The sequence below is a fragment of the Arthroderma uncinatum genome, assembly GCF_011692745.1.
Source record: "Arthroderma uncinatum strain CBS 119779 chromosome Unknown scaffold4, whole genome shotgun sequence".
Lineage (NCBI taxonomy): Eukaryota > Fungi > Ascomycota > Eurotiomycetes > Onygenales > Arthrodermataceae > Arthroderma > Arthroderma uncinatum.
Window position 1 is genome coordinate 1,449,190 of NW_022983866.1, and position 27,583 is coordinate 1,476,772.

The following is a 27,583-nucleotide window of genomic DNA, read 5'->3' on the forward strand; positions in this document are numbered from 1 at the left end:
GGAAGCAATCAATTGACCCTAGGGTATTTCTATTCCAAACAAGAACTTCGTTGTTCCTGTTACCACGCACCTTTAGCGCCAAATTCCCATCACCACAGAATAAAGAGAAGAAAAACAGAAGAACTAAAAATCAAAACCGGAAACTGTGCATTATTTATACAAAATGGAGATGTTTTATGAAGTAATCATCGTCCTCGCTGGGCCAACATTCCTTGCGCGCTTCTCGCCCAAATTATGAAGCCGCTCTCCAATCATATACACATCGTCTCTAATGCTAATACGCCAAACGCCAATTTGACGCTGGAACATGCGCACTCCCCAAGCAAGAGCCATTAACACCAGGAATAAGGGGTACGAATACCGGTAGACATGAGACTGGGCTGTAGCTGAAGAGTCGGAGAAGAGAGTTGCATTTAGTATAAAGCCAATCGGGAGCGGGCATAGCGTCACAACGAGAGCTAGAAGAGTGATAGGTATTAAAAATACTCTCGTTGCTAGCCAGATATCGGGGTTGGTCCAGCCGTTCCGCACTGTCCCACGGAGTGCCATGGCGGGCACGGATAGGGGCTTGCTGAGAAGGAATCGAATGGTTACACGAAGGTATAGGATCCCGAGAGTCCAGTCTTGCACGAAGTAAATGATGTGTGTTTCCGATGGGCTTAGATAGGTGTGTAATGGAATCAAAACATAGAATTCGGTAACCAAGGCGAAAACCGACGGGAGGAATAGCCCTAATGCTGCAGCAATGTATGCCATGCGGAGTGCTCTAATAGCTAGGTCGAAAGTCTTGTAAAGCAGATGTTTGGGAGACCTCATGTATGGCTCGGAGCCATCGCGTACGGCGTTTACAATTTTATGGAAGTGTAGATATCCATAATACACGGTCCCAACCGCGTAAACACCAGCCGACAGTGCGTAGATATCATTAACACGGATGTGCGGTGGGAACATGAAGGACAACATTCGGCGCCCAATAATGAGGGGTATTATTGTAATCCCAACGCCGGTTGCTGCGGCAAAAAGCCAAAGTAGTAGAAGGAAGGCAAAAATTCTAGCCCGGAAATTTGGCGGAACGTAAACAGGTGAGTACAGTTCGTTCTTCTTTCCGTGGCGACCATCATCATAGTCTGGTTTTCCGTCTATGCGGTCGTTATTTTCATCCACTTCAACGAAAACTTGCTCGCCTTTAGGTATCCGTACTTGGTCGGATGCTGGAGCTCGGACGAATCTTCCATCGCGAAGGAATCGCCGAGGGGTAGCTTTCGTCCCAGTAAACGTCCCAACGATAGCATCACGCCACGAAGGATATACAGTGTACCCTTCCTCATCTGGCATCCGGTCTCCAAAGAGAAAATGCGTAAGTCTAAGCATTCGAGCACATCGATGGAACCACCAGTCGTATATTTTATGTAGCCCATCCGAAGGCTTGATCGCTCGAATAGCGACTGGCATCACGAAGTTGTAGAAGAGAAGGTCCACTGGGAACTCTAAAACCGGCTCATTCGAGGACCAGTAAACCGGCAGGACGCCGTTGAACGTAATTGATAGACCCCAAACGACTCCACCAAGGCAAACAATTACCAACGCTCCATATACAAGGGCGCTAAATGCAATTTTCCGGAGCTGGGTGGTGATATTGCGTTCGAGGACATCACGCACTGGGTGGAACGTGGGATCATCAGGATCTCGGATGAAGTCTGTAAAAAATTAGTGTTAGTGCTATCAATATCGTAGAGTAGTATGTAGTGGTAATAACTTACAAAGAACACCACTGCGCATAATCTTTCGACACATTGAAACGAAGAGCGCGAAGTGAAACATATAGCAGGTTCCAATGAACCAATGGACGAACAGCGAGGTTAATGGAGACTCCAAGGTGAACGCTGCTCTAGATGCAAATAGGCCGTTTCCAAAGAGCGGTAGGAGCGCGATGTCCAAGAGAATGCCGCAATATAATGGGAAGACGATCATTTCGATCCCAATTATGACAATAACCTTCATGACACCGCCTGCCTGGCGAAGAATTTCGGCAACAGGACCGTCTCCTCTCTGTCCATCACGACGGGGGCCGGATATGATACCAGAAATGCGGAGATAGGCAACGCCAAGGAGAGAAGCAAAACAGTAGCCCAGAATTATGGCAATTAGCCGATCTTTGGAGCTCCAGCGGCTCAACTCATAGTTGGATGATATGGTTGAATTTTGGATCAAGGTATCGGAGCTTGACCAATCACTCAACCCGTTAAAGAAGGTGGCAACACCTCCTAGGCCCTTCAGTGCAGCTAATGCCATGGCAGGGGCCTTTGGCAGATCAGCAATGAGAAAGTGTTTCACTACCGAAATAGGATCTTCCGACCGTATTACGCCCAGGGGTATATCGTAAAGTAGAGACTTTCCACCACTAAATAGCACGCTACTCAGTGAAGCAAGCCTGGCTTGATGTAGTTTTAATGCCTCGTGGGATACGGCAGAAAACATTGGGAGGTCGGATTCATGGAACGTGAACATAGTCGTAATGAGACCAGTTAATCTCTGGCTGCTACCTTCCATCAAAGATAGAGAAGCAAAGGTAATAGAGTTAGCGGCGGAAAGCTTCCCGAGACTTGGTAGGAAGAGCCCCAACTGCGCTAGGATTGCCCGAACCAACACGTTCATCAGGTAGACGACGTATGCGAAACATCCAAGGATCAGATCGACGGTGATATCGGCAAGCATTGAAACAGCGGTGATAGGGACTCTAATGAATAACCCGACGGGATTCACTAGCATCACTAAAGCAATTTTACCCCATAGATATGGAAGCCAGATGCCAACGGAGACGGTAAACGAGATCAAAAGTGCGCTGAAGACAGCATTTTGTAATAGGCCGAAAAGGGGGCCATGCATTCCAATAAGCTCCATGACGCCCTCCAGGTCGTCTGCATCTTCGACGGCTTCAACATCGTTACCATCTGCGGGGTCGTTGGCGGCAGCCGCTTGCCGAGCGCGATTTTGTGCTTCGTTCGCATCACCACCACCGTGCCTGTGCCGCTGGTGCTGCCGTAGAAGAGCAGGTTGACGGTCAGCACCTTCTTCCTCCTCATCGTCCGGAGGTAATACTATTGGGACAGCGCCCCAGAAACAGTTGAAGATCCTGTCGAAAATATTATTAGGGGGAACTAGCTCCGTATATAATAATTCGGCCGCTTGCTCGGTAGCGCGTGTGGGAGCAGGAGCAGTCATAGAGTTAGGGGAGGCTAATTCAGCTTCCGCATCTGCAACTCTCTCAGGTTCAGTGTCTGGGTCATCCCTTAATGTATCTCTAGCATTTTGAGTACCAGCTGCGGTGCCTGGGGGTGTGTCGTCATCATCATCGTCGTCGTCGTCGTCGTCGTCATCGTCATCATCATCAACATCACCGACTAACCGTGAGCCTAAAACGTGAGGGTCTGGGATGGGCGATTGGGTGGAAGCTGCTACATCTAAACCCTGGTTTGCAGGTAGAGTAGAATTAAAATCCGAGTTGAAGGCTGGTGCGGTAGCGGAAGTTGGCTGAGATAGTGGATGGGTCGACCCCTGAACAGGAGAGACACGCTCGTCGTCCAAGTCAGGGAACCTCCATTGAATAACGCCTTGTCCACTGAACGGATTGAACGGCGGCATAGTCTCTTGCCTGACCGCTGGCCCTTGAGCAGAAGAAGAAGGTCTATTAAGCTTCTCATCTTCATCTTCTCTATCTTGATTCGCGCCAAACGGTGTCAATGGATGACGGCCACCGATAGTATGGTTGCCGAAATTTGCTTCCGCGGAATCATCCCACATGCTAGGGCGATTTGAGGCATCTGCTGGAATCTGGAAGGGTCGATTGTAGTTGTGAAAGTTTCCATGAAATATTTGGGAGTCTCGATCGCGAAGGGTAGTGGGAAAGGAAGAGTTTTCGGGATACGCTCCAGCATAGTTAGGAGCAAAGGGGTTATATGTTTGAGAGTCAGGGAGGGCGTTCTCATTTAAGAAATGCCTTATTCCAGGTGAGTCATCAATAACATTGTCCGGTTCATGGTCCGACTCCTCTGGTTCTGGGTCATGGACCTCCATCTCAGCGTGGGGGACCTCCTCTTCCGCTTCCTCCTCTCGCGCCTCTGCTGCGTTTTGCTCAATTGCGCGATTAAGGAGTTGTCCCAGAGCCTCCCCTTCGCCCTCGGGAATGTTGATTGCAGGTTGCTGTTGAACAACCCACTCCCTGATTAAAAATACGAGGATGAAAGAAATGACGACGAGTAGCGTAATAAGTTGGCCTTCCAGGGTATCAATAATAATATTATTTAACGTCGGGGAGGATGTGGCATTGTTTAAGAAGGACATATCTGAAAGCCATGATGGCTGCCGTATGCGCCTGACTGGTGCAGTGGTTGATTGATTTGCACCAGTAGATGTGGGCGTGAAAAAGGCGTTTGAGAGTAGGGTCTTGGCGATGGAGTATATCAACGGCTCACCGGTGGTAAAGTTGAGCATTGATGGAGCATTCTGCGATTGCGGGTTGCTATCCACCACAGTTGCTGTGGCTGGTGACATGCTGGGTATACTTGAGGCAAGGGACGATGTTGCAGGCGACGTTCCGTGTGCAGCAAGCCAGGCGACACTTTTATTTGCTACTGTCGAAGTAGATCTCTGCACCACGTCCGGAGCAGGCCAGCGCCCATCTGCAAGCCAAAAGAGACCCCGCCATATCGTCCTCATCGACCAAGGAAGCAACCCAAGCCAGACGAAAGCAACCAGGCCAAACCGTAACCATGTCACGAGTGCTCGGCAGCCATGGATAAACAACTCCTTTAAGAAAACCGGCACGGGCAGCTCCTGGGGCATATTGGGGTCGTAAAGTTTCGTAAATCGGAAGGGCGTCTTGCACAGTTCGCAGTGCTTCTTCTGCGAATGGGAGAGCCATTCCATGAGACAGTTTTGATGGACGAACTTTATGCTTCCGCTGCACTTGCAAGGGTAGAATAGCTGTTCCTCCTCTGTCCCCTCACCACGACATATCCGGCAAGTATCCATCTCATCGATTCCTCCGGACTTGTGGCCGTGGTTTGTTTCGAAGGCAGGGTCGTTCATGATGTCCGGCGTGAGCGGGCGGACCCCTGTAGAATTCACGTCCTCCCAGTCCATCTTTATCGGAGTGTCGGGTCGTCTCCGGAGTGGTCCACCAATTTATATCTGGTCCTGTTGACCTGAAACGACCATCGATCAATTCAGTGCTGCGTCACTGCCGACGGAACGGAACCTCGTGTGAGGTGGCATGAACGATAGCTGCCACTTATTTGGAATCCCGATCAGGATGGGTTCTATATAGAAGTTTAGCATCTAGGCACAAAGAGGGGGGGGCACAGCATCCGCGATGCCTACCGTCTAGTGTCCAGTCAGGGAAGAAGCGTGGGATAGCTTGATATAAAGCGTTGATGCTGTCGCTCTCTCTTCCTTCAAGATTGCAGAAGGCGTTGGTTGGGATGATGAGTAAGATGACTAAAATGACTAAGGGACGTCAGATGACTAAGCCAGCAATCAGATAAGCCAAGATCACATGATATATTAGTCAACCGGATTTTCTTTATGCCGAGCCTTATTCGGTACACGCGAGTCCATACACCTACTCTATACTTATTATACCTACTACGTATGCTATCATACCTACTCTATATTATACCTTCTCTATATACATATTCTACCTACGCTACGGAGTACTGAGTATATATATTCTATATCTACATCTACTATACTGTGTAGGCGGAGAAACATGCCTAACTGGGGCGACATGTGATAGTGGATCTAGGCACGCGTCGTTTAGAGTTAGCAAAGAAGGCAAAGGCAAAACATGATCTCAGCCTGCATCGCAAACTAAAAGATCTTGATATCAGACAGGAGGCCGCAGCTGCAGCAGCCGACACGCGATTCGACGGATCATCAACGGCCTACGCCACCACAGCCAGCTCTGCCCGGACTGGCCGATCGCTGTTCCAACATTCGCCTTCTCCAGGGTTCATAGATCTAGCTATTTATGACACGTGAAGTCCGCTCGTTCTCAACGTCAACACTGCGCTTCTGCTGAACAATCTAGTACTACTTTCGCTCATACCGAAGACCTCGCCGAAGCCGGATGGTTTAGCTCGGCCCGCTGTCGCTATTGCATTTCCGTCACTCGCGCCGCAGGGTGTCTGATTGGAGGTAGCGTGGCATCAGCAGCCACGATGGATCCAGACTCGGATAGGGTGGTGAAGTTGGAAGAGACGGACATCGAGGAAGAAATATACACGGTTCTGGTGGAAAAGCGCAGGAAGGAGGAGGAGTGCAGGAAGCAGGAAGCCAAGAAGCCATTCAGACCGGTCCGGGCCACGATAAGTGCGCTGTTAAGGTATGTTTACCTCCGTTGCCATTGAGAAGGACTCCTTACTGATACTTCATCCCTGCAGACTTTTCGTCTGGTACTCAGTGTTTACAGCCCTGTTCTACTGCCCGTCGTCCGTATCCGAGCTCGACGATCAGTCACCTCGAGTCTGCAGACCATACCTAGTCGTAAGGACACACTTGGAACCGCATCTAGCTCCCTATTATCGCAAATACGGAGCGCCTTATGTCGAGAAGCTTGAGCCATACGCACATTCTTTCCACGAAAAGGTATATACTCCCACGGCGCAGTTCTCGAAGGATGTCTACCATGGCTACGCTGCCCTTCATGTCCAGCGCGGTGCACAGCTAGCCAAGGAGCAATGGACCCAGAGAGTTTCGCCACATATAGACCCTCTCCAGAAGCAGATCACCGGATACTATGGTGCGTCTGTCGAACCGCACGTCAAATCCGCGCAATCGATCATAGTCCCTCAGGTTCGTGTGGCGGTCGCGCAGAGCGTTCTGGTCAAGGACAAATACCTCATTCCCTATTATATTCGGACTAGGCCAGTGGTGCAGAGAGCCTATGCGACTGTTCACAACTTGGTCGTATCGACGATAGCACCGTACACACAGAGAGCAGGGTCGGCTATCTTTCTGTTCCTCAACGGCACTGTGCGAACACACATCACACACCTCTATTCAGAGAACGTGGAGCCCCAGCTTGTAAAAATTGGTGCAAAGCTTGCCAGTTACCGTGAAGGCCGGACGATACAACACGTCAATTTAGAGACTGCTAGGTACATTTACCTCCGAGGTAGTCAATGCTTTATATCATAAAAAGCTAACTTTTTGTCTAGTATCACGGTCGAAGTACCGATCTCTGCAACAGAGCCAGAAACAAGGGAACATGTAGAGTCGAAAGCTACACAAACTTCGTCATCCGTGGAACTTCCCACTACCACAGAGCTGACTCCGGCTCAACAAACCGAACAAGCCCGCGAAAAGATTGCGACCGATCTAAGGACTTGGAAGGAGAGGTCCGCTGCCTCAGCTGAAAAGGGGCGTGAAAACGTACAGGAAAAAGTCCATCAGATTGTTGAGAGCATTTACAATCGCCAACGGCCCGTAGGTGAGGCCCTCCTCTCTTCGTTGCAAGGGGTGGTCGAACGCGAGCTACACGGATTGAAAAGCGAACTATACGACATCGTTCAGTCGATCCCTGCCGAATATACACCAGAAGATGAATTGGGCGCCCAAGACGAATTTCTGCAGGCCCTGAAGTTATCTAGCCTTGCCATCCGGGAGCGGGCGCACGACCTCCGCCTCTGGTTCAACGAGTATATGGATACCCTCACGGAGTCCATTAACAAGACCGTAAACAACACGCTGGATGTGCTCGACAATGTCCGCAACCTTAGCCTCCAGGAAATTGGAATGCGCTGGTCACAGATGGACGGTGTCACCTACAACGACTGGGCCAACTTCTACGACCTGAAAACCAAACTCGTGGAATGGAAAGACGATATTCGACAGGCTGGTATGCAGCACAATACCTTCCTTGCTGCCAAGGAGTTTGCAGACTCTATCGTCGCGGCGGGAATGGACGCTGCACGAAACGCTGCACAGCAGCTGTCAGAGCTAAAGGCGATTGGCAAGCTAAAAATTGAAGCTGGGGAGACGAGCGAAAATCTTGATGTCAGCCACATCAATGAGGAGATGATACAGGAAAGAAGAAAGTCTATGAAGACCAGTTCACCTCCCACTCCACTTAAGACCACGGACCTTTCGGATTCACCCACACCAAGTGATACAGAAGTCGTACAATCGGCTTCTGAGCCGTCAGCTCCCACAAGCTCTGTGGCCGAGAGCCCAGGGGAGGAAGTCGAGGCTCCACTAGTAGACAATAACGGCGAACAACCCAAGGCAGCCTTCTTCGACGCAGAGCCAACCCCTTCAGCCGACGCTCCGGCAATAGAGCCAACCCCTGAAGTACCGGCTTTAGAAGAGACCCCTGCCACGGGAACCCCAAGCGAATCCGCACCGAACACAACATCTATAGCAGCCATTATCCCCCCATTGGCCTCGGGAATCCCAGGCTCGGACCTATCAGACGCAACAACATCAGATTCGGATAAAGTGATAGATTACATTTACAAGGAACAAGTCCAATTAGAGGCTGCCGACGAACAGCGCAAAGCCACAGTACCAGCACATGAAGACTCTTCTTCAATCCCCAGCTTGATTTTAGCCTCAAGCACGGCTTCGGCAATTCCTAGCCTTGTGACGCAGAAGATTGAAGATGCCATACTAGGCGTTTCAGATGATAGCATCTCAAGCTCTACTCTTGAAAATATTTTAGAACCCGCTCCGTTGACACCCTTGACGGAAGCCCTTGGGGTCGATGAGATCATCGACTCCGCAACAGATGAGCTCAGCTCAGTCATCGATTCTGCAAAGGCTGGACTGGAAGGGGAATCACCTATCCCCAGCGAGAAAGTCAATTCTCTCATCGGAGATGCAAGCATGAAACTCGACGAAGTCTTGCCATCGGCCCAATCATCCATAAGCTCTCTCGAGGAGATACCAGTCGCCTCTCCATCCCAATCAGCTGGCGATAAGCAGCAGGAATCCATCGACAACGAGATCGCAAGGCTAACAGCTGCCCTACAGGCGGCTCAAGCTCGTCTATTAGAATTAACCCAAGCGGGGAGCTCGACCACGGACACCCCCGAGCACAAGACAGAATCGGAGTCCACCATCCCCGAACCCCCGTCTGCATCCAGTCACGCAGATGAAATATAAACGAATATACGATGGGTATTGATACGGGGTTTCCTTGCATTAAATATTGAAAAATATGTCTTCTATTTTTTCCTTTCTGATTTATGATACGATATGTCTTTCTATGCCGGCGAGCTTTTTCTATTTGTCATTATATACACTTCTCAGCTATATTATCGTTGACCAGGGCGAAATGTATAATTTATATCATCTTACATATTAATATCTACATATGACTTATGACGAATTATACATTGAAGACGTGATAGCAGTATTCTACTTACTCAACTCTATTCTTGCCTCTACCAGGTCTCCTTAAGTATAGATGAGAACTAAACCCGTAGCTAATATCTAGTATTCGTTATGTACCCATGTTAGTTCCTACTTCGGCAGTGATCTGAGGGACACTAAATATACGAGGAGATATGACACTGGTTGTACTACATTTCAACTCCAACCTGACCATGCTGCAATATACGAAGTCTTCAGTGGCAATGCACATAAATGCCCTCATTAGGCAAATCGTCGGAGTGGAAAAGGAAAAAAAGAGATGAAAAAAAAATGGAAAAAAGAAAGAACAGAAACGACCGCGGTGCGATTCGAACACACAGCCTTTGGAGCCGAAATCCAACGCCCTAACCATTAGGCCACGCGGCCTGATCTTATCGGTTACAGCGCAGTCTTTCTGTTTCTATCCTCAACAACCTCCTCCTCACTTTTACCACATATCAAATAGTCAACTTCGACCTACACTTTGAAAGGACAAGAGAGACTCACTCCAGGTCGGAGGAGTAGCATCTCCCGCTGGGCTAGCTGGCTCCAGGCAAAGACTGCTACTTCGTATATGCAGATGAACCTGTGTTACCACACTAGACAGGATAGGCTTCATCCGACGGTCCGTATTGATGTCGACAGCTGCGCCAGCTATCAATTACGAAGATCGGCTTCTTTGATCGACGTCTCTGACCATCTCTCCATAACGAGGGAGTAAGCAGCGAGGCTGCAGAGAGATATGGAACGCTTCATCTTTAAGATATACATCTTCAAGATATAAATATCTCATATCCTCCTGCCAGAAATATGATACCCTCTGATAACCAGCAGTCTCCAGTTATCAACGATACATATACCCTGAATACTTCTATACAAGACAGCATCCCACCATGCAAATCCAAGCACTCCTTCAAGTCTTCGCGTCGGCCCTTGCTATCAGCGGCGTCACCGCCGAGCTCCACGAACGAGAGATCTATGCTCGTGATATCGCCCCCGGCCAACTCAGACACCTCGCAAAGTACCAGGCCAAGAATGCCCGCTCTCTCAGCCCTGACCAGCATGCTGCCCTCGAGCGTATGAAGCGTCTTGTCAAGGACTATGCGGTCGACGACATCCACGAAGCCCGCGCGGCATGCGAGTCTGCATTTGGCGACGCAGAGTGTAAACGAGTCTTGCATGCTGGCAGAGACGTCAACCATGCTCGCCGGGGCCCGCTTGTTGGAAGAGCTCCAACTTGCGAGTGCGCTGACCAGAGTCCGTATTGTCCTGGTTCCCAGCATTGCAAGTACAAGTTGGCAAACTGCAATTTTACATCGAGTAAGTACTTCCTACAAGAGACTCCATCATTGGTCATTAACGTCTCATTTAGAGGGCTGCGGTGCCCTTGGACTTTATGTCTGCAACGGACTCTGCGAGTGAGTGTCATTGTGGGCAATTCTACGTGTTAGGCTGTGTGATAGGAATACTGTACCCCATCCGCTCGTTAGTCCTACAATCTAGTTATTCAATCGATGACAGTATCAGTTTATTAAGTGCCATGTCTAGTCAAGAACAGATATAGGCATTAGTCTCTTCACGGTATTTTTTAGCAAGTATATAACCCAGAGTTCAGAGATGCTATAAGACAACTATAGCAGACCTCGTTAAAGACATGGACAGACGACGGTGCCTATCTATACTTGACCCTCTGGCCACCGCCTCTCTTCTCCATCTTCTTCTGTCTCTTACTCTCAGCCTGCCCGGCACCTTCATCCATGCCCATGTCCATTCCAGCACCTCCTCCCATGCCAGGCAGGCCCTTCTTCACACCCATAAAGGTCGTATAGGCAAGCCACATCGAATACAGCGGCACAACCACCCACAGCCACCATCCGTAGTCTCCAAATATACACGCAGCGCCCATACACCCCCACGTCCAGTACAGCACATCCCAGCAGTACTCCGTCAAGCCCGGCGCATCGAGATCTTCTCCCGGCGATCTTAGCGAACCGTTAGCAGCATCGTAGCGCGGACGACCCAGTCGTTCAAAGTAGAACTCGATCACGAGTGTTGGAGACGTCAACAGGCCATATTTCAGCAGAGACGCCGGCCGGTTGAAGATGAAGTGTAGCAGCAGGAGAATCGCGTGTAGCGAGGCCGTGGTGATGTGTGTCCTCAGAAGAAGCGAAGTATTCCGGGCTGCGAGGGTTTTGGAGGCTTTCTATGAAATATCAGCACTATATCCTGTATTGTTGCTGGAAGCTTACCTGTGCCATGGCGTAAACCTGATAAACCGCCTCCCACTATGTCGACGAACAATCCGACTTCAAGCTGTTTCTTCAACTTGTTTAAATAACTGTCATATATAAGCGTTCCTGCAGGACTCGAGTTAAATAGTGCATGCAGATGTTTGTGTCTCTGGGCCACTAGCCACCTGGGATCTCTTCAGCCACCAGAAAACACTTCCATCGCCTCCCCAACCCGCGTTTGTTATGAAGACAGCTCGAACAGCAGCAACGCAACCACGGCGACCACTGCGACCACTGTGACACTGCACGTACGGAGTATTCGTGCTGTCGTTAGCTGTCGGTCCGTCTTCTCAGCGCTCGTTCAGCCATCCAGCAGACATCGGCCGTCTCCCTTTCTTTTTCGCCGTCCGTTCTTTATCTCCCAGGCAACACCAACGGCGCACCCGCAACCCCGAGCTGTGAATGTCGAATATACCATAGGCCCGGCGACTCTGCAGCTCTGCCTCATGTCAAGCGCATCCTGCGGCTGCTATGAGACTTCTGGAGCAGGAGAATACCTTTGGCAACAGCGCAGCTTCGGGCTTCTGACTGCGACCTTCCTACGACATCGCGCGCCCGCCGGAGCCGCCCTCAACTCTCACTTCTGAAAGCCTCAGTTTACCTCAGTTCGAGCGGTATCTCACTTCTGGAGCTTTACTCCGATATATCTTACCTAGTCTACACCTACGATCTCCAGCCGTCCGATTTACACACCTAGAGCGGAGTTGAGCTCGACCAGACTCGAAAGAACTCCCCGCGCCTCCTCCACGTCCACGTCCAGTGTGCGAACACAATATGGCTCCTTCGGCGCCTCATATCTCCAGCCAGCTACGGCAGCTCATATACTACCATCTCGACAACAATCTCCTTCGTAACGCCCTCTTCCTGGCCGGCCGCCTCCATGCGTTCGAACCTCGGTCCTCTGAAGCCGCATACCTACTCTCGCAGTGTCTCCTACAGTCCGGCCAGCCAAAATATGCCTGGGAAGTTTGTCGCAATGCAGGATCGCGCGGGACACATGTTGGATGTGCCTATGTCTACGCCCAGACATGTCTAGATCTTGGACACTATATGGAGGGAATCACTGCGCTGGAAAGGAGTAAAACTCAGTGGGTGTCAAAGAACAACTGGAGTAAGCTATTCACATATCAGACTATATACCTTATTGAAAACTAATTGCTGTTGAATAGATAAACATAGTGAAAACCGACGACACCATCTACCTGATGCAGCTGCAGTTATTTGCCTGCAGGGAAAGTTATGGCATGCGCACAAAGATATACACAAAGCCGTCGACTGCTATGTTGAAGCACTCAAGCTCAATCCATTTCTTTGGGATGCATTTCTTGGTCTTTGTGAGACAGGTATGTGATGGCCTTTGCCACAGATGGGAACATATCTAACAATCATTATCCAGGCGCAAATGTCCGAGTGCCGAATATTTATAAGATGACACCGGAAATGGTCGCCATGCTTACTCCCTCGCCATCAGAGAATTCCATGGCTTCGGAGAAGGCTATCACCAATGGCCAGCCGCTGCAAACTCAGCCAAACGTCAATCACAACGTTGACCCTTTTCTATCTCTCAACGGAACCAGTTATGGAAGCTCTGCACTCTGGGAAAAACTAAATGGGAGCACTGTTAGCGTGGCATCCGGATCCGGGTGCGCAACAGTCCCCGAAGGGGTTGAAACCCCGATTACGCAGAGTGATTCGGATGATTTCCGTGTCCGTCCCAGTGCGAGTGCAGGAGAGTCTTATGGCGAACCACCATTTGCGCCTGCCCGACGACAAAGATCTATGCAAGTATTAGGCGTCGAGAGTGGTGTAGATCCACCAAGAATGAAGTCTACCAGCACACGATCCAAGTCGAAACCAAAAACCACAGGACCTGCTGAGGAGTCAGCTTCCGGTAAAGAATCCACGTCTACACAGCAAGCCGTTTCAGCAATGGACCGCAAAAGGACCGTATCCGGGCATATTGCTCCAACAAATTCGGCACAGCAGCCAGTTGAACCTGGTGCCCCCCAACGACGAAGTGTTCGTCTATTCAATCAGATCCGGCCCACCAGTAAATTCTCCACGACGGCAGCCACCCTTGGATCACGAGAGGGACGGGAGATTAAAAAGGCAAAGTCTACCAGCTCAAAGAGTCGCAGCACCGCTATCGCTGCTCCCATCGGACGAACAACTGGTACCACGCGGAAACAAGGTGAGTCCACAGACGTCGAAGCCAAGGAGAGCCGGTCGGGCGGCAACTCGTCGGAATCTCTCAATGGCGTGTCAAGGACTCAAGTACCGGATAAATCGAAAGAGATAGATGCTCTAAGCTGGACACTAGATCTCTTTTCTAGGCTGGCAAGCGGGTACTCGGCTCTAAGCAGTTACAGGTGTCAAGACGCACTTCAGATCTTCAACTCTCTTCCTCAGAACCAGCGTGAAACGCCCTGGGTATTGTCTCAAATCGGCCGAGCCTATTACGAACAAGCGCTATACAGTGATGCAGAGAAATACTTCATCAGGGTGAGGACCATAGCGCCATCACGTATGGAAGGGATGGAGGTATACTCTACAGTATTATGGCACCTCAAAAACGAAGTCGAGCTTGCGTACCTTGCGCACGAGCTGATGGATACTGATCGCCTGGCACCCGAGTCGTGGTGTGCGATTGGAAACTCCTTCTCTCTCCAAGGAGACCACGATCAAGCCTTGAAATGCTTCAAACGAGCAGCACAGCTTGATCCCAGATTCGCATACGGCTACACCTTACAAGGACACGAGTATATGTCTAACGAAGAATACGACAAGGCTCTCGACGCCTATCGACATGCTATCAACGCTGATCCTCGCCATTATAGCGCTTGGTACGGTCTCGGAAAGGTCTACGAACGAATGGGTAAACTCAAGTTCGCTGAGCAGCATCTTCGCACCGCCTCTAATATCAACCCAGCCAACGTGGTCTTGATCTGCAGCATAGGTCTGGTTCTAGAGCGCCAGAGTAACCTCAAGGCAGCATTGCTACAGTACAGCCGCGCTTCGTCGCTATCGCCGCAGTCAGTCCTAGCTCGACTCCGAAAGGCACGAACGTTACTTAAGCTTAATGAAGTGAACCTTGCCCATATCGAGTTGAAGGTTCTAAAGGATGTAGCGCCCGATGAGCCTAACGTGCATTACCTGTTGGGCAAGCTGTATAAAATGATGCACGACAAGGGAAATGCGATAAAACATTTCACTACCGCCCTGAACTTGGATCCTAAGGTAATTCCCTTCTCCCTCACACGTCGAGACAAGATCTAACCAGAATATAGGCTGCTCAATTCATCAAAGAAGCCATGGAATCCCTCGAAAGCCCTGATGATGTTGATGACGATATGACATGATTTCCATCGTAATCATCCCCCAGACCACTAACCCGCCCTTTTGTACTTTCTCCTTCTCCTCTGTATTCATTTCTTACCTTCATCGGCAGCATAATATCTAGCAACCGCTGCTCCTCTTTTCAACCAGCATATTGCCTTGTGGGTTTTGGTTCGTTTGTTTCTTTGGCGTTGGTGTTACTGGCTGGCTTCTGGGATAATGCATAACGAGCATAACGCAGTGGAGTAATAGCATTGGGAAGAGAAAAAGAGATATTTGACTGAGGAGACGCTCCATCCGGTCTGATGGGCACGGGGATGAATGTACATTTGACTACGTACAAAAGAGAGATGGACGGACGGATGGATGGATTGATTGAATGTGGACATGCCTCTCTTCCCCTCGACTCTCCTCGATCTTGCCAGCCCTACGGAATGGCCTTTTATCCTATCGTTTCAGATCGAATCGATTAATTATTATTATCATTCATCGCGAGCTTTGTGAATTATAGACATATGACTGTATCCTTCATACGTACGCCCTTAAATCAGTCCCTATGTCTATCAAGGAGTCCACTAGAATTAACAGCCATAGTAGTCGTACAACCATAGTAGTCGTAGAAGAAACATCAAGACCGCATGCTCGTCGGTATAACTTCTATCTTGTTGGGGCTGCCCCGTTTTCAACAACTCAAACCCCTGACCTTGAGCCCGTGAAAGTACCAGGGAACAGAAAAATAAAATCTTCAAAAAAAAAAAAAAAACCTACTTCTACCAGAACTCCCATACTCACTCCCTCACAGCGCGCACCGCATGTCCTAGCAGCCCGAAACCCGCACCGCTCCCTCCGTCGACAGAGACCGACCGACCATGGCCATCCTCTCCTACATCCTCTCGGGCCTCACGTCCTACGCCGCGCTCACACTGGGCCTCTTCGGCCTGTCCCTGAAGGTGCCCCGCGCAGGCTTCTTCGCTCGCTGTCTCGCCGCATACGCCTCTCTGCTGTTCTGCGCAGCATACGGTGTGCTCGCCTCTATCTGTCTTCGCCTCGTCGGCTACGGCCAGATCTCGCAATGGACGGTGGCCAGAGCCTTCAAGTGGTCTATGTGGCTCACTACGGGAATACACTTCGACGTCATCGAGGGCCAGGAATACCTCTCTACTCGGCCAGCGGTGTTTCTCGCGAACCATCAGACGGAGCTTGACGTCCTGCTGCTCGGCGCCGTGCTGCCTCAGTATTCTGCTGTGACCGCGAAGAGATCTCTTTCCCGAGTGCCGCTGCTCGGGTGGTTTATGACGCTTTCCGGGACTGTGTTTATCGACCGCGCAAACCGCGAGACTGCCTTCAAGGCGTTTGATAATGCGGCCAATCTGATGAAGACCAAGGGACAGAGTGTCATTATCTTCCCCGAGGGTACTAGGAGCTATGCGCGAGAGCCGGCATTGCTACCGTTCAAGAAGGGCGCATTCCATCTGGCGGTCCAGGCCGAGGCTGATATTGTGCCAATCGTCGCAGAGAACTACGCGCATATTCTAAACGTAAAGAAGATGCAGTTTACCTCTGGGGACGTCAAGGTTAAGGGTGAGTTTCTGTCGACCTACCAGACACTACAATATATAGCCTAACAATACTAATCAATGTTTAGTTCTGCCCCCAATCAGTACCAAGGGCCTTACGGCTGCCGATGTCGACTCCTTGGCCCAAAGCACGAGACAGTCGATGCTGGATGTCATGGTTGAAATGGCCAAAGCGAGAAAAGTCGAAAATCTCACCAACGGAAAGGTCGCAATGGAAAACGCACCCCGAACTTCGCGCTCTACCGCCGTCGAGATATAAAAGCACACATTTAGCCGGCTGTCAACGCCGATGAACACCTTTCCGATCCTTTGAGCAACCCGGGCTTACCGCTTGGCCTTCTTTTTGGCCAGATAGTAGCGTAAGCCCAGCTCTATCACCAAAATTTTACTATACTCCCCCTTCCCCCCCGAGGACGAATAATACATCCCACCCGGCTATATAGCGGTGGGAACACGAGGATCCCCTCTACAAAGAAGACTTGATGGATATATTTACCTAAGCACGACACTCGAATCCTCGGCGGGCTCACGTTCGGCCAGGAGGCGTTACTGGTTTTGGATTAACTAGATATTTGCGCAGGATGATGAGCTTTTAACGTTACCTAAAGCATTGCATCAGGAGTACCGGGTATTTGTATCACTATCGGATTTTAGTAGATCATGAATTATGACATTTGGGGTCCTAGTTAATATCCCCGTCACATGTATATATTTTTATGAATATCTTCCCTAGACAAGTCCTCTGATCATGAAAGCGAGATATCCCATTCATGACATGTGTATAGCATCCGTCTTCCACTCACAAACTCGTCAACTACTCTGAAGACAATCGCATTCTCCCCTGGCACACGGCCCGACGTCCTTCTCAATATTGATAGATCTAAAGTCATCCCACCGAGTCGAGTTGGGCGTTTTCCCGAACCCTCCTCCTCTCGTGGCTGTCGCCAATATATATCGTTCTCCAAACGCAACAACTTCCATGCGTACGTTGTCAACTATCTCCCCCTTCAGCCGAATCTCAATCCCCGTCTTTGGAGAACCCCAATCAAGCCCAGCTTCAGGCTCGGGTGGAACAACGTTAGAAAACTCCAATTTCTGTAACCAATCTGCCAGCAACCCTTCTCCGACCATCTTTATATAAGCCTCCTTCAGCGCCCAGTAGGTGTAGAACAGACGTGTGCGATATTTTATAGACTTGGCCAATCGTTCATCATATGTATCTTCAGGGCTGTCACGATAGGAACCAGTACCGCGGGGATCAGATTTGATGGTTTCCAATTCCCGCGGTGAGAACGCTTCGGTAAAGATGTCGACGAATTCACGGAACTGCGCTTCTGTGGAAGGAAGTGAGTCTGGATTCCGCTTTTCTCGCTCGTCGGTGCATGTTATATCGATTCCGATCTGGGGAGGGCCATCCAGCCCATATCGCGAGGACGGATCAAGCTTGCTTTGTGCATCATTTTCGCTTCCATCTCGGGAGAACATGCATCCTGCTAACGCTACCATGGAAGCCTGATGGCTGACGTTGAATTCAACCTGCAAGACCTGACCGGCATCCTTCTGGGCATCTTTCAGCGGGATATAGCATGGTCTGCAATGCGGTTGCGGGGTCCGGCTGATAATGATCTGGTTCCAGGGTACTCGAGAAGTGCGATGAATATATAGATATTTCAGCAGACTGGAGGCAAGGGACATGTGCTGGTCGACTACGTGATAGAACGCCCTGATCTTCTTCTGCTCGGATGGTTGAAGGGTGTCGATAAGGGGGAGTGCAGTGCTGGTCTGCGTCCAGTTGCGCATATCGATATACCATCGTGTGAGCTGCCGGGAGGTATCATCGACGGGGAGTATATGGGATGCCATTCTCCCTATATATATGAGTTTCCCAGACAAATCGTTATCTCCTATGACTCTCGAGGTCGACTTTTTGGTTACGGTCTGTACTCCGACTCAGTGGGTATGTAGCATGTATTCTTTCAAATATATGTCAAGTATTCATGCGTAGATGTACGAAGGTTCGATATATAACAATTTGGTTGAGTTGTTTGAGTGCTCAGATTAAATATTTAAATATTCAAATATTCAGCCTCGGACCCCGCCATAGTAAGATCTATATATCTACATAGTACGAACAACTTCCACCATATCGGTCATATTATTTATTAATTATATTCGAAAGCTCCAGAGAAGACATAACTACTCAGAAAAGCACAAGACCGAGGAGAGTAGTGGCCAGTGGGATAATATAGAGCCAGCGCGTCCGCAGTCCATCATCCCAGCCGCTCGCCCCCAGTCCCTTGGATGCGGTTTGCGTTACGGTCTTCGTAGCCGTCGCCGTTAGTGTCTCCGGTTCCTCGCTCGTTGTCGTTGCCAGCGCAAAGGTCGCCCGGTAGTACGTCCTGGGAAAGTCATAGAACCGCGAGGCCGAGAAGCAAGCGACCAGACTGTGTATCCCGGTGGCTGCAACTTCTCTCGAGTTGAATATGGTGACAGTATCGCATATTTCCGTACCGCTGATATTGTCTATTAGTATGGATGCCGCCACAGCAATGTATATATACACCAATATATAAAAAAATTATAGTACCAGTCGCCCCTGACGCCGTTGGAATGCACTCCGATATTTCCTTCACAGGCTACCAGGGGATTGCAAAACGCCTCGCCGCTGGGACAACAGGCACCGAACCTTGGTCCAGCTGCATAGTACTCGCCCGACGGACAAGTGTACGAATACCCTTTATATACACCATGTTAGACCACGACTGTTCGATGAATTGACAGGAGGGAGCGCACAGTAGCTGCTCGACGAATACCACCCTATAAGGTCAGAATACCCAGCCTGGCGCTTCTCCATCATTCGTTCGACTGCCGCAGGTTCTGGGGCAGCGGTGACGAGGGCGCGCTTCAGATCCTGCGGCTGGGTGCCCTGGGCCCCAGCACACGCGATCAGTGTTGTAACGAAGAAGAGGGAGAGCTGCATCTTGCTTGCTTTTATCCTAGCATTTATCAACGAAGTGAGGATGTCCGGTCATGTTCTCCATACAGGCGAAGATCATATCGTGAATGATACCCGCCACCAATACGACCGCCGTTTTAATACGAGCCAATTATTGGAAGACTCAAAGTTGGAGGATGTCGATACGAGCCTGCACACGACAAAAAGAACAGCTACCGGAGAGTTCTCGTGGACTCCTATAAAAGTCTTATCGTTGATAATTGTCCATGGAGCATAGTATTGGCTTTCTATGCTTTCACAGCTCTATCAAACTGAGGCAAGCCTACGGGTATGTTAGGGCCATATTGTTCCGGATATACCACTTTGATAGGTCTGCGACTTAGGATGTGAATACATAACTAGGTCCTGCTCTCATGATACTGGGCAGAGAATGCGGCGAGCCTTAGTATCTACTCCCTTCAAGCCAGCATACTGTTGAGTGATGTTCAGCGCTGCAACAGGGTGATGACTGGCCCTTCAAACGCAGCACATCCTCTAAACTGATTCTTTATAAAGGTATCTATCCTATTCAAGTTGATATTCAAGTTGATATTTATATTGATATCGACGAGGAAGTCAGGAAGCCGAGAAAAAGCCGAGGAACAACTTAACACCGAAAGCCGAATGACTAATCACTATCGATAACTTTTTGCGCTGACTCCGAAAGGGCGTTTTCCTGGGGTAAAGGAAGAAGAAACATTGACTGATCAACGGGCAGAGACGCTGGGAGAATTATAGACAGACTGGTTATCTAGAGGGCCATGCGATGACGATAACCGTGGGGGTCCTCGCCTTGCAGGGCGCTTTTTACGAGCACATCCAGCTCCTGAAGGTTGCCGCCGACAAACTGAGGGGCAACAAGTCCATGACCAAACAGCAATGGGAGTTCATAGAAGTTCGCACGCCCGCTGAGCTTGATAGATGTGATGGGCTCATCATCCCCGGTGGCGAGAGTACGGCCATGGCCTTGGTGGCCGCGCGATCGAACCTGCTTGAGCCGCTGAGAGACTTTGTAAAGTACGGCCACCCCAAGCCCTTTGGAAATGCTGGCGCGTTGAAGGCGAGTAATGTTAACGTGTATTGTGGTTGTGCAGGCTCCATAGAAAGCCCACCTGGGGCACTTGCGCCGGGCTAATTCTCCTTGCTGAATCGGCAAATCGGACGAAGCGAGGTGGTCAAGAGCTCATCGGGGGGTTGGATGTTCGTGTCAACCGGAACCACTTTGGACGACAGACAGACAGCTTCTATGCGCCGTTGGATCTACCGTTCCTGCCGGGAGACGCCGGCCCCTTCCGAGCCGTGTTTATAAGGGCGCCCGTGGTCGAAAAGGTACTCTCGCCCAAGGAGGGTATTCAAGACGAGGAGCTCAAGAGGGATGAGACGGTGGTGGCGCCATCCAGACAGCCTGAGAACGCGATTGCTCGAGAGGCCATGGCGGATAAGGTTGAGATTCTAGGGAAACTCCCTGGAAAGGCCGAAGTTGATGGAATGCCTCAAGAAGCTGGTGACATTGTCGCGGTGAAGCAGGGCAACGTCTTCGGCACCAGCTTCCATCCAGAATTAACTGAAGACCCCCGAATTCACATGTGGTGGCTCTGCCAGGTCAGTGATGCAGTTGGAAAGTTACAGAAATCTGAGGTAGTCGTTCGATGAACAGGAGAACACCGGTGCCACGACATATGATAGAAGATGGTATATAGAATGTTTTTTTGTATTTTGGGTATAAGATAGAACTGCGCTTTCATATCAAGCGTGTTTGATGCCTTTTGGTTGAAGGACCTAAACCCACCTACCTACCTGTATATAACTCCAACTCTCAACTATCTTCTCCAAACACGCGCCCGTACCCACCACGGCCCGGGTCGAATTCATCTCTGAACTCATCACGAACTTGTCCACCAGATTTACCACGTCTGTAGAAGAAACGTCAGCACTCTCGTTGAATTGTAGGGTACGTTGGCAATAGCATACCCGTACTGCCTCCCCTCTTGGAATCCAGGGTCCAAATCGGTTCGAATAATTCGCTCATCCAACTTTGTTCCTCCGATATACTTCATACAATCCAAAGCATCCTGATGTGTATAATACTCAACGAAGCAGAAACCACAGGGGGTTTTCTGGAACCGATCCAAGCCCATGACAAGACGTTTTATCTCTCCGCATCTAGAATAACGGTCAGACGCTGCAGTAGCCGGTACATTGATGAAAGTTGGAGACGTACTTTGCAAATAGCTCGTGTATTTGTTCTTCGGTTGTGTAGAACGAGCTGCAGGAGAGAGAGCAGTTAGAACTTGCGCTGAGCAGGCAACATCCGGCTGCAACGTACAGGTTTCCGACGTATAGAGTGGTAGCCTCTTTCAGGGAGATATCGAAGTCCGCCTGAGGCTTATCTTCCTCGCGATCTCCGCGATCATGATGCGACGACTTCCGGCGTTTGTTCTGGAGATAACAGGTTAGAGATCAGGTATGCAGCCGCACCGCAGCGTTAGAGCGCATACCTTGTTATTGAAATAGGTGCTGGGCCTATCCAGCCTCTCCACCGTAGATCGAATAGTGGTCGCCATGCTCAGGTCTCGTGTCTGCGAGCTTGTTGCGTAGAATGCAGCAGATGCTCGTCTTGCCTGAAGCTTGAAGCTATTCGCAAGTTGAAGCCGCTAAGAAGCTCGAGGCTTGGCGCGTCGTTTGCCCATCAAACTTCTCTAAGCTTTTTACGGCGGACAACAAAAAAAACAGTTTATTTATTGGCAGCGGAGAACGAAGAATAAATACAAATCTACAAGCATGAGGGCTACTGCGTCGTGAGCAGGCATCGCGTTCGTTACGACATCTTCTCCGGCCATACCTTCTTTCCATCCTGAACGCGGAACCGCCTTGAGTCTTCAATATCGCTTCAACATCCCTAACCCAATACCCGGGCCAACATGCCGCGAATCGTGGACTATTCTCCTCCATGGTTATCAAGACCCTCTCCGGGAGTTGACCTATTCTGCCCCTCGTCAACGGACAAGCCGTCCTCGTCGATTCGCAATGCGCAGAAAGCTATTGTTGACGCTGCACAGGAACCAAGACCAGTTCGAACACTCGCTCGCAGAGGCACGGAAATATTTACCGTCGTTGATAATCAGATCAGATGGGCAGATCTTGCAAGACTAAAGGATGAATGGAGGAAAGGCGTGAAGCAGAAGAGGGAAGAATCCAACCGTGGCAGACAAAACGAAGATACCAGCAACGTGGAGAATGGACAGAATGATAACTTGGAGCGAAATACGGCGAGGGAGGAATCAGATGGACGAGAAGATGCGGCAGATACGAAAGCTTCATATTACAGGGTAAGTCCCTAGCTTTCGTCTTTCGTCGAGTTATTCGCATTCTAATATCAGTCTATAGATCCTGACTACTCCAGTATATGGAAAAATCGAGCAACTGACCATATCCCCCAACGGAGCGTTCCTTGCCATTACAACAACCCACACTGTCCATATCGCCATGCTCCCGGATTCATCGCATCTGTCTGGCCCTGATTACTCCCCCATTCGTGTCAAGACATTCCAGCTAGGGCCTACTACCCACGTCATCCCAGAATCGCCAGTTGTGGCTGTCCTGTGGCATCCTCTGGGAATATGCGACAACTCAGGGGGATGTCTTGTTACTGTTACCTCCGATTCGGCTGTACGAGTATGGGAGATCGATCGCAAGAACCAATGGTCCTTTGATAGGCCAACTCTCGCAATTGATTTGAAGAAACTAGTTGATGGAACTTCAATGGATGAAGACTTTGCACCCCTCAGCTTCGGACAAAATAAGGGATTCTCAGCCGACTCATTTGAGATGGAAGTTGCTGCTGCCAGATTTGGCGGTCATGGATACGAAGAAGAAGATGCTTGGGCTGCCATGACGCTGTGGGTTGCTATGCGGACAGGCGATGTATACGCCCTTTGCCCTCTTTTGCCCTCAAAGTGGCAAGCATCGCCGGTTACCATTCCATCCTTGACTTCATCCATCGTCCGAGAGCTCGCGGTTGCCCAAGAGGAATCGCTTGAAACGGATGACGAGCTTAAAGCAATTCAGCAACAATATGAATGGCTCAAGGAAATTGACAACCAGGACGCTTATCCAGTGGCAGAGGAATCGATCTTTACCGAAATTCGAGTACGCCCGTCTAATCCAAGCCCTATCCCACGGCTCCAGGGACCTTTCTTGTTTGAATGTGACGATCTTGAGGATGACCTTGACATCACCGATGTCTTCGTCATTGCGGCTAGGGCTGACATTGATGACCTGATGGCTGGAGAAGACGAGCCTGAACTACTTAACGACAACGCTCAAAGCGGGTTATCAGGTACAATCATCTGCCTTGTAACCTCAACTGGAACTCTACACGTGTCCCTTGAAATGGATGGAGTCAAGGGGCAGTGGCTTCCAAGGACCTGCAAAAACACCTTTAGCACACCGATGTCTGAACCGTCTGAGCTACTATTATTGGAATCATTGGAAACTGTTCGTGTCAAGGACCGACAACCCAATATGTGGCCAATGTTCTCAGAAGATATTGGCTCTCGATATAACTTCTACGTGACCGCTGCCAGAAGTGTAGTCTTCTTCTCGCTATCATCGTGGGTTCATCGTGTAGAACCCGAGCTACGCTCCGAGGAAACAACAGGATCGGCGTTCCGTATCAATATCATATGTGATGGTGCAATTGCTGAACGTGAACAAATGCTTCAACTCCCACCGTCAGAGCTAGCTCCAAATAGCAAAGGGGAACATCTAGCTAGCTGTTTAGCTATATTTGATTACGACCTGGGCTACCTATTACTCTCTTTCACGCCGTCTCAGCCTTGCGCCGTTCTCCTTGATTCCCCCGAATACGAAGAATTTGCGGCATCCAGGGACTTAGCATCTTCAGACTCAGAGGCGGTAGATAGCCGCACCACCCTACCAGCACATACACGCCCGCCATACCAGGTCCCTTCCATCCTCTATTCTCCTTCCCCTCTCGTCTCCTTCGTCGCAGAGCACGTCCCACACGGCCATAGGCATACATTGAAAGATCCCGTCCGCCTATCGCCATCAACCCTAGAGCTCTTTACATCCGCCCACAGGATCCTAAGCACATACACACATTCATTGGAAGTTGCAGCCTCTGATCTTTTCCGCCGCTGTGAACGACTACAAGGCGAAATGCGCGGCCAGTTGACACAGTTGGCTGAAATTGGGGAGAGGATAAATGACGTCTCAAATGGCACGGTTAGGGGAACTGTGAGGAGACCACCTATGGATCGTGAACAGGCCTTGGATTCGAGGATGTCTGCTGCCCAGTCAAGACAAAAGGAGCTTGTTGAGCGATACAACAATATCAGACTGAAGATCATAAAGGCTGGAGGCAGACCGATAAGTGAAAAAGAGAAAGGATGGATGAGAGAGGTTAATACCTTATCAAAATCCGTTGGCGAAGATGATAAGTCAAATGGCGAATTAACGCAGAGACTTGAAACGGTACGCTATTGCACTGTGCATGGTGAAACATGGGCTCGTACTAACGAATCATATCATAGGCGACGTCTTTGGCTAAAGAATTACTATCTGAGATGAAAAATATCCCAGAAATAGCTGACTCTACACCTTCAACGCCTACACACCCAACGCAACCCAAGGTACCTCAACGGCTACAAAAGGCAAAGGTCGCAGATGCTATGAATATGGTTGACAGAGAGTGAGTAAACCTTACCCCTATTCGGAACCACGGTAGTTGTTAAATGTATTAACCACGGTTGTGATATAGGTCTGCCGTCATTGACGCAATCACGTCCAGACTTGAACGGCTATCAACCAGCTTCCCTGACCTTTAGTGCTTTGCCTGGCAGTATTTCCTTTCACTCAGATATGTAATGATTCGAACAATACCCGTACAAAGTGTATAACCAATGCTCTCATGTTTCGTTCCGTTTGCCAACCAGTCTAACTAGCTAGTGTTTATGTGCAAATGAAATTTTGGACGATTTACGGAGTACTATCCGGGGAAATCGGGTTGCCTTTTAAAGCCGTTATCGTCGTTACGTTGCTTCCCTTAGCTCAGTAGATGCAGCAATAGTATACATGTCGCGTACTTGTTCGTCTTTACTCTAAACTCTAGGGTCAAGTGAGAACATGGAGATTTTAGAAGTTGCTTGGCCCCTATTATTAAACGAGCGTGCTAGCAACAATATGAAAAGAACAGCCCAAAGGTGACACTATACTCCAAAAGTTGCCGATAGACAAGGAGGAGCCAAAAAAAGAAGAAAATGCATATTAAATAATCAAAGGTAGATCCAGCCTCCGCACCGTCTAACCGCGCCCTGATTGATCGTTTCCAACTCCAGTCAAAATCACCTATATAGTATCATCAAAGCCAAATGTCCCATTCACGCTGCAGATCGATACGTTCCTCGATGATACCCGCTAGCTCTGCAATAATGGACTGCCAGCTCGGCAGCGTGAGCGAATGTGCCTTTTCTTCCCAGACCCGCATCTCCCCCCTGAACCCATTCCACCATTCGATAAGCATGCGCCGAGTGTACATGGGCATATTAGCGTCGTCAATATAGGCGCCAAAGTAAGAATCAGCGTTGAGCCAAGTGCGATATGGCCCCCGGAGGTATCCCTCTCGAAACTTGTTGAACGAGGCGGTAAACTCCGCATACGCTGCTTCGTCGACCTTGAAGCTGATGACGCAGGCGGGGATTTTTGCCGACACAGATGTGAATTCGTTGCGGTTTGTGCTCCAGTTGAGTAACCTGTCGATTGAGTTGATGTGCTTCCTGATGCGCTGTAATGGTTTGAGAGGACAGAGGTAATAGTAGCGGTACCTATACCTCTGTTCAAGAAAGAGGAAACCTTTGAGCGCGGCGTCTGCTTTTTGGCGGACGATGTTGAATGTCTGGAGTACATCTTCAGGGACAGTAAGAGACAGCTCGCGTGGAAGAATGGTCTTTTGTCTGTCAAATATGACTGGGGGGGACCTAGTCCAGACGGGTGTAGGGTGATGTTTGTATGGATTTGGTCGTAAGGCAGCGACACTTGGGGTTGCCGGGGGCCGTGGATCAAGAGCCATGGTGGATAACGGTAGATGGAGGGTATGGGTAGACAGCGTATGAGCTGGATGGCTCGGGGTAGTTGATGAGGGAGACATGGGGGGATGGGGGTAAGGGGCCATTTTGGTGATGAAGTGAGTAAGGGGTGAAGGGAATAACAGGCGAAGGAATGAAGAGAGAGTAAGGATAGCTGATATCAAATTATAAACTGAGTGTCACTTAAATGAAAGCGTGGGCGTGTTCTAAAAGAGTGTGTTGTATAGGAAAGAACCAGCAAAACGTCATCTCACTCTCAGGTGAAATAGTGAAGGAGAGAGTAAGGCCTTATTCGAAGTCGACAAGGCTCAGCTTAGATCGAGTGACCAGCAGCAAGAAAAGGGCATAAACGAATTTATACAATCCGAGACGAAGGGAGGCCAAGGTAGTGATGACCTCGGATTCAGATGGCTGTCTTTCTGGCAACCAGATGACAAGAGTGAAGGACCTCTTAGAAGGTTCTTTCTTGAAATCCTTGCCATTTCCCATGCTGACAGGTATGTACAAGTATATAAAATGTACAGGGAGAGGATAGTGAAGAAAGAGATCAGACGGAGAGCACCAAGATCAAGGATATATAGACACAATATGGTCAGGAGAACGGGGATGGAAGAGAGAGGCGGGAAAATAGGAATAGGGGGTAGAGCTCTCGTTATTTATCTACGAGTATTCCATGTCTATGACGATTTTCAGGGAGAGGAAGTTTGGGTCCGGTTTCTGGTTCTACCAGTACCAGTTGATGTTTGTTTCATAGAACAATAAGATTCTGGATGACAGGAAGTATATATGTATTGGTATAATGTATCATGGCGAAGCAAAGAGGGCATAACTCCTTACATAACGCGCTGGGAGATCCAGATACCGGGA

The 27,583-nt window shown here is 49.6% G+C and overlaps 12 protein-coding genes and 1 non-coding gene across 13 annotated transcripts; 6 read left to right on the forward strand and 7 right to left on the reverse strand.

Moving 5' to 3' along the window:
* Nucleotides 1–174: 174 nt before the first annotated feature.
* Nucleotides 175–5,142, reverse strand: GIQ15_05787 (RING finger membrane protein; the record flags this gene model as incomplete). Its single annotated transcript, XM_033553204.1, has 2 exons — nucleotides 175–1,697; nucleotides 1,761–5,142. 2 exons carry the CDS (start codon nucleotides 5,140–5,142, stop codon nucleotides 175–177), a joined length of 4,905 nt encoding a protein of 1,634 aa, XP_033404348.1.
* A 290-nt stretch (nucleotides 5,143–5,432) lies between these two features.
* Nucleotides 5,433–9,162, forward strand: GIQ15_05788 (uncharacterized protein; the record flags this gene model as incomplete). The annotated part of the gene is made up of 5 exons (XM_033553205.1): nucleotides 5,433–5,487; nucleotides 5,795–6,008; nucleotides 6,089–6,382; nucleotides 6,441–7,157; nucleotides 7,218–9,162. 5 exons carry the CDS (start codon nucleotides 5,433–5,435, stop codon nucleotides 9,160–9,162), a joined length of 3,225 nt encoding a protein of 1,074 aa, XP_033404349.1.
* Nucleotides 9,163–9,725: 563 nt separating this feature from the next.
* Nucleotides 9,726–9,798, reverse strand: GIQ15_t0034. The gene has a single exon. It is a non-coding gene; the product is annotated as a tRNA-Arg (tRNA).
* A 506-nt stretch (nucleotides 9,799–10,304) lies between these two features.
* On the forward strand, nucleotides 10,305–10,833 carry GIQ15_05789 (uncharacterized protein; the record flags this gene model as incomplete). Its single annotated transcript, XM_033553206.1, has 2 exons — nucleotides 10,305–10,731; nucleotides 10,784–10,833. The coding sequence occupies 2 exons, from the start codon at nucleotides 10,305–10,307 to the stop codon at nucleotides 10,831–10,833; spliced, it is 477 nt and encodes a 158-aa protein (XP_033404350.1).
* A 250-nt stretch (nucleotides 10,834–11,083) lies between these two features.
* On the reverse strand, nucleotides 11,084–11,669 carry GIQ15_05790 (DUF788 domain-containing protein; the record flags this gene model as incomplete). The annotated part of the gene is made up of 2 exons (XM_033553207.1): nucleotides 11,084–11,614; nucleotides 11,661–11,669. The coding sequence occupies 2 exons, from the start codon at nucleotides 11,667–11,669 to the stop codon at nucleotides 11,084–11,086; spliced, it is 540 nt and encodes a 179-aa protein (XP_033404351.1).
* Nucleotides 11,670–12,476: 807 nt separating this feature from the next.
* GIQ15_05791 (bimA protein) lies at nucleotides 12,477–15,061 on the forward strand (the record flags this gene model as incomplete). Its single annotated transcript, XM_033553208.1, has 4 exons — nucleotides 12,477–12,813; nucleotides 12,872–13,045; nucleotides 13,099–14,939; nucleotides 14,990–15,061. 4 exons carry the CDS (start codon nucleotides 12,477–12,479, stop codon nucleotides 15,059–15,061), a joined length of 2,424 nt encoding a protein of 807 aa, XP_033404352.1.
* An 846-nt stretch (nucleotides 15,062–15,907) lies between these two features.
* On the forward strand, nucleotides 15,908–16,874 carry GIQ15_05792 (1-acyl-sn-glycerol-3-phosphate acyltransferase beta; the record flags this gene model as incomplete). The annotated part of the gene is made up of 2 exons (XM_033553209.1): nucleotides 15,908–16,619; nucleotides 16,684–16,874. The coding sequence occupies 2 exons, from the start codon at nucleotides 15,908–15,910 to the stop codon at nucleotides 16,872–16,874; spliced, it is 903 nt and encodes a 300-aa protein (XP_033404353.1).
* Nucleotides 16,875–17,425: 551 nt separating this feature from the next.
* Nucleotides 17,426–18,478, reverse strand: GIQ15_05793 (4'-phosphopantetheinyl transferase NpgA; the record flags this gene model as incomplete). Its single annotated transcript, XM_033553210.1, has 1 exon — nucleotides 17,426–18,478. The coding sequence occupies one exon, from the start codon at nucleotides 18,476–18,478 to the stop codon at nucleotides 17,426–17,428; it is 1,053 nt and encodes a 350-aa protein (XP_033404354.1).
* Nucleotides 18,479–18,815: 337 nt separating this feature from the next.
* On the reverse strand, nucleotides 18,816–19,595 carry GIQ15_05794 (uncharacterized protein; the record flags this gene model as incomplete). Its single annotated transcript, XM_033553211.1, has 2 exons — nucleotides 18,816–19,128; nucleotides 19,450–19,595. The coding sequence occupies 2 exons, from the start codon at nucleotides 19,593–19,595 to the stop codon at nucleotides 18,816–18,818; spliced, it is 459 nt and encodes a 152-aa protein (XP_033404355.1).
* A 781-nt stretch (nucleotides 19,596–20,376) lies between these two features.
* GIQ15_05795 (glutamine amidotransferase subunit pdxT) lies at nucleotides 20,377–21,263 on the forward strand (the record flags this gene model as incomplete). The annotated part of the gene is made up of 2 exons (XM_033553212.1): nucleotides 20,377–20,627; nucleotides 20,705–21,263. 2 exons carry the CDS (start codon nucleotides 20,377–20,379, stop codon nucleotides 21,261–21,263), a joined length of 810 nt encoding a protein of 269 aa, XP_033404356.1.
* Nucleotides 21,264–21,426: 163 nt separating this feature from the next.
* GIQ15_05796 (nuclear cap binding protein subunit 2) lies at nucleotides 21,427–22,174 on the reverse strand (the record flags this gene model as incomplete). Its single annotated transcript, XM_033553213.1, has 5 exons — nucleotides 21,427–21,523; nucleotides 21,582–21,773; nucleotides 21,832–21,876; nucleotides 21,937–22,049; nucleotides 22,109–22,174. 5 exons carry the CDS (start codon nucleotides 22,172–22,174, stop codon nucleotides 21,427–21,429), a joined length of 513 nt encoding a protein of 170 aa, XP_033404357.1.
* A 357-nt stretch (nucleotides 22,175–22,531) lies between these two features.
* Nucleotides 22,532–25,459, forward strand: GIQ15_05797 (uncharacterized protein; the record flags this gene model as incomplete). The annotated part of the gene is made up of 4 exons (XM_033553214.1): nucleotides 22,532–22,939; nucleotides 22,998–25,106; nucleotides 25,166–25,323; nucleotides 25,393–25,459. 4 exons carry the CDS (start codon nucleotides 22,532–22,534, stop codon nucleotides 25,457–25,459), a joined length of 2,742 nt encoding a protein of 913 aa, XP_033404358.1.
* Nucleotides 25,460–25,992: 533 nt separating this feature from the next.
* On the reverse strand, nucleotides 25,993–26,802 carry GIQ15_05798 (uncharacterized protein; the record flags this gene model as incomplete). The annotated part of the gene is made up of 1 exon (XM_033553215.1): nucleotides 25,993–26,802. The coding sequence occupies one exon, from the start codon at nucleotides 26,800–26,802 to the stop codon at nucleotides 25,993–25,995; it is 810 nt and encodes a 269-aa protein (XP_033404359.1).
* Nucleotides 26,803–27,583: the final 781 nt, after the last annotated feature.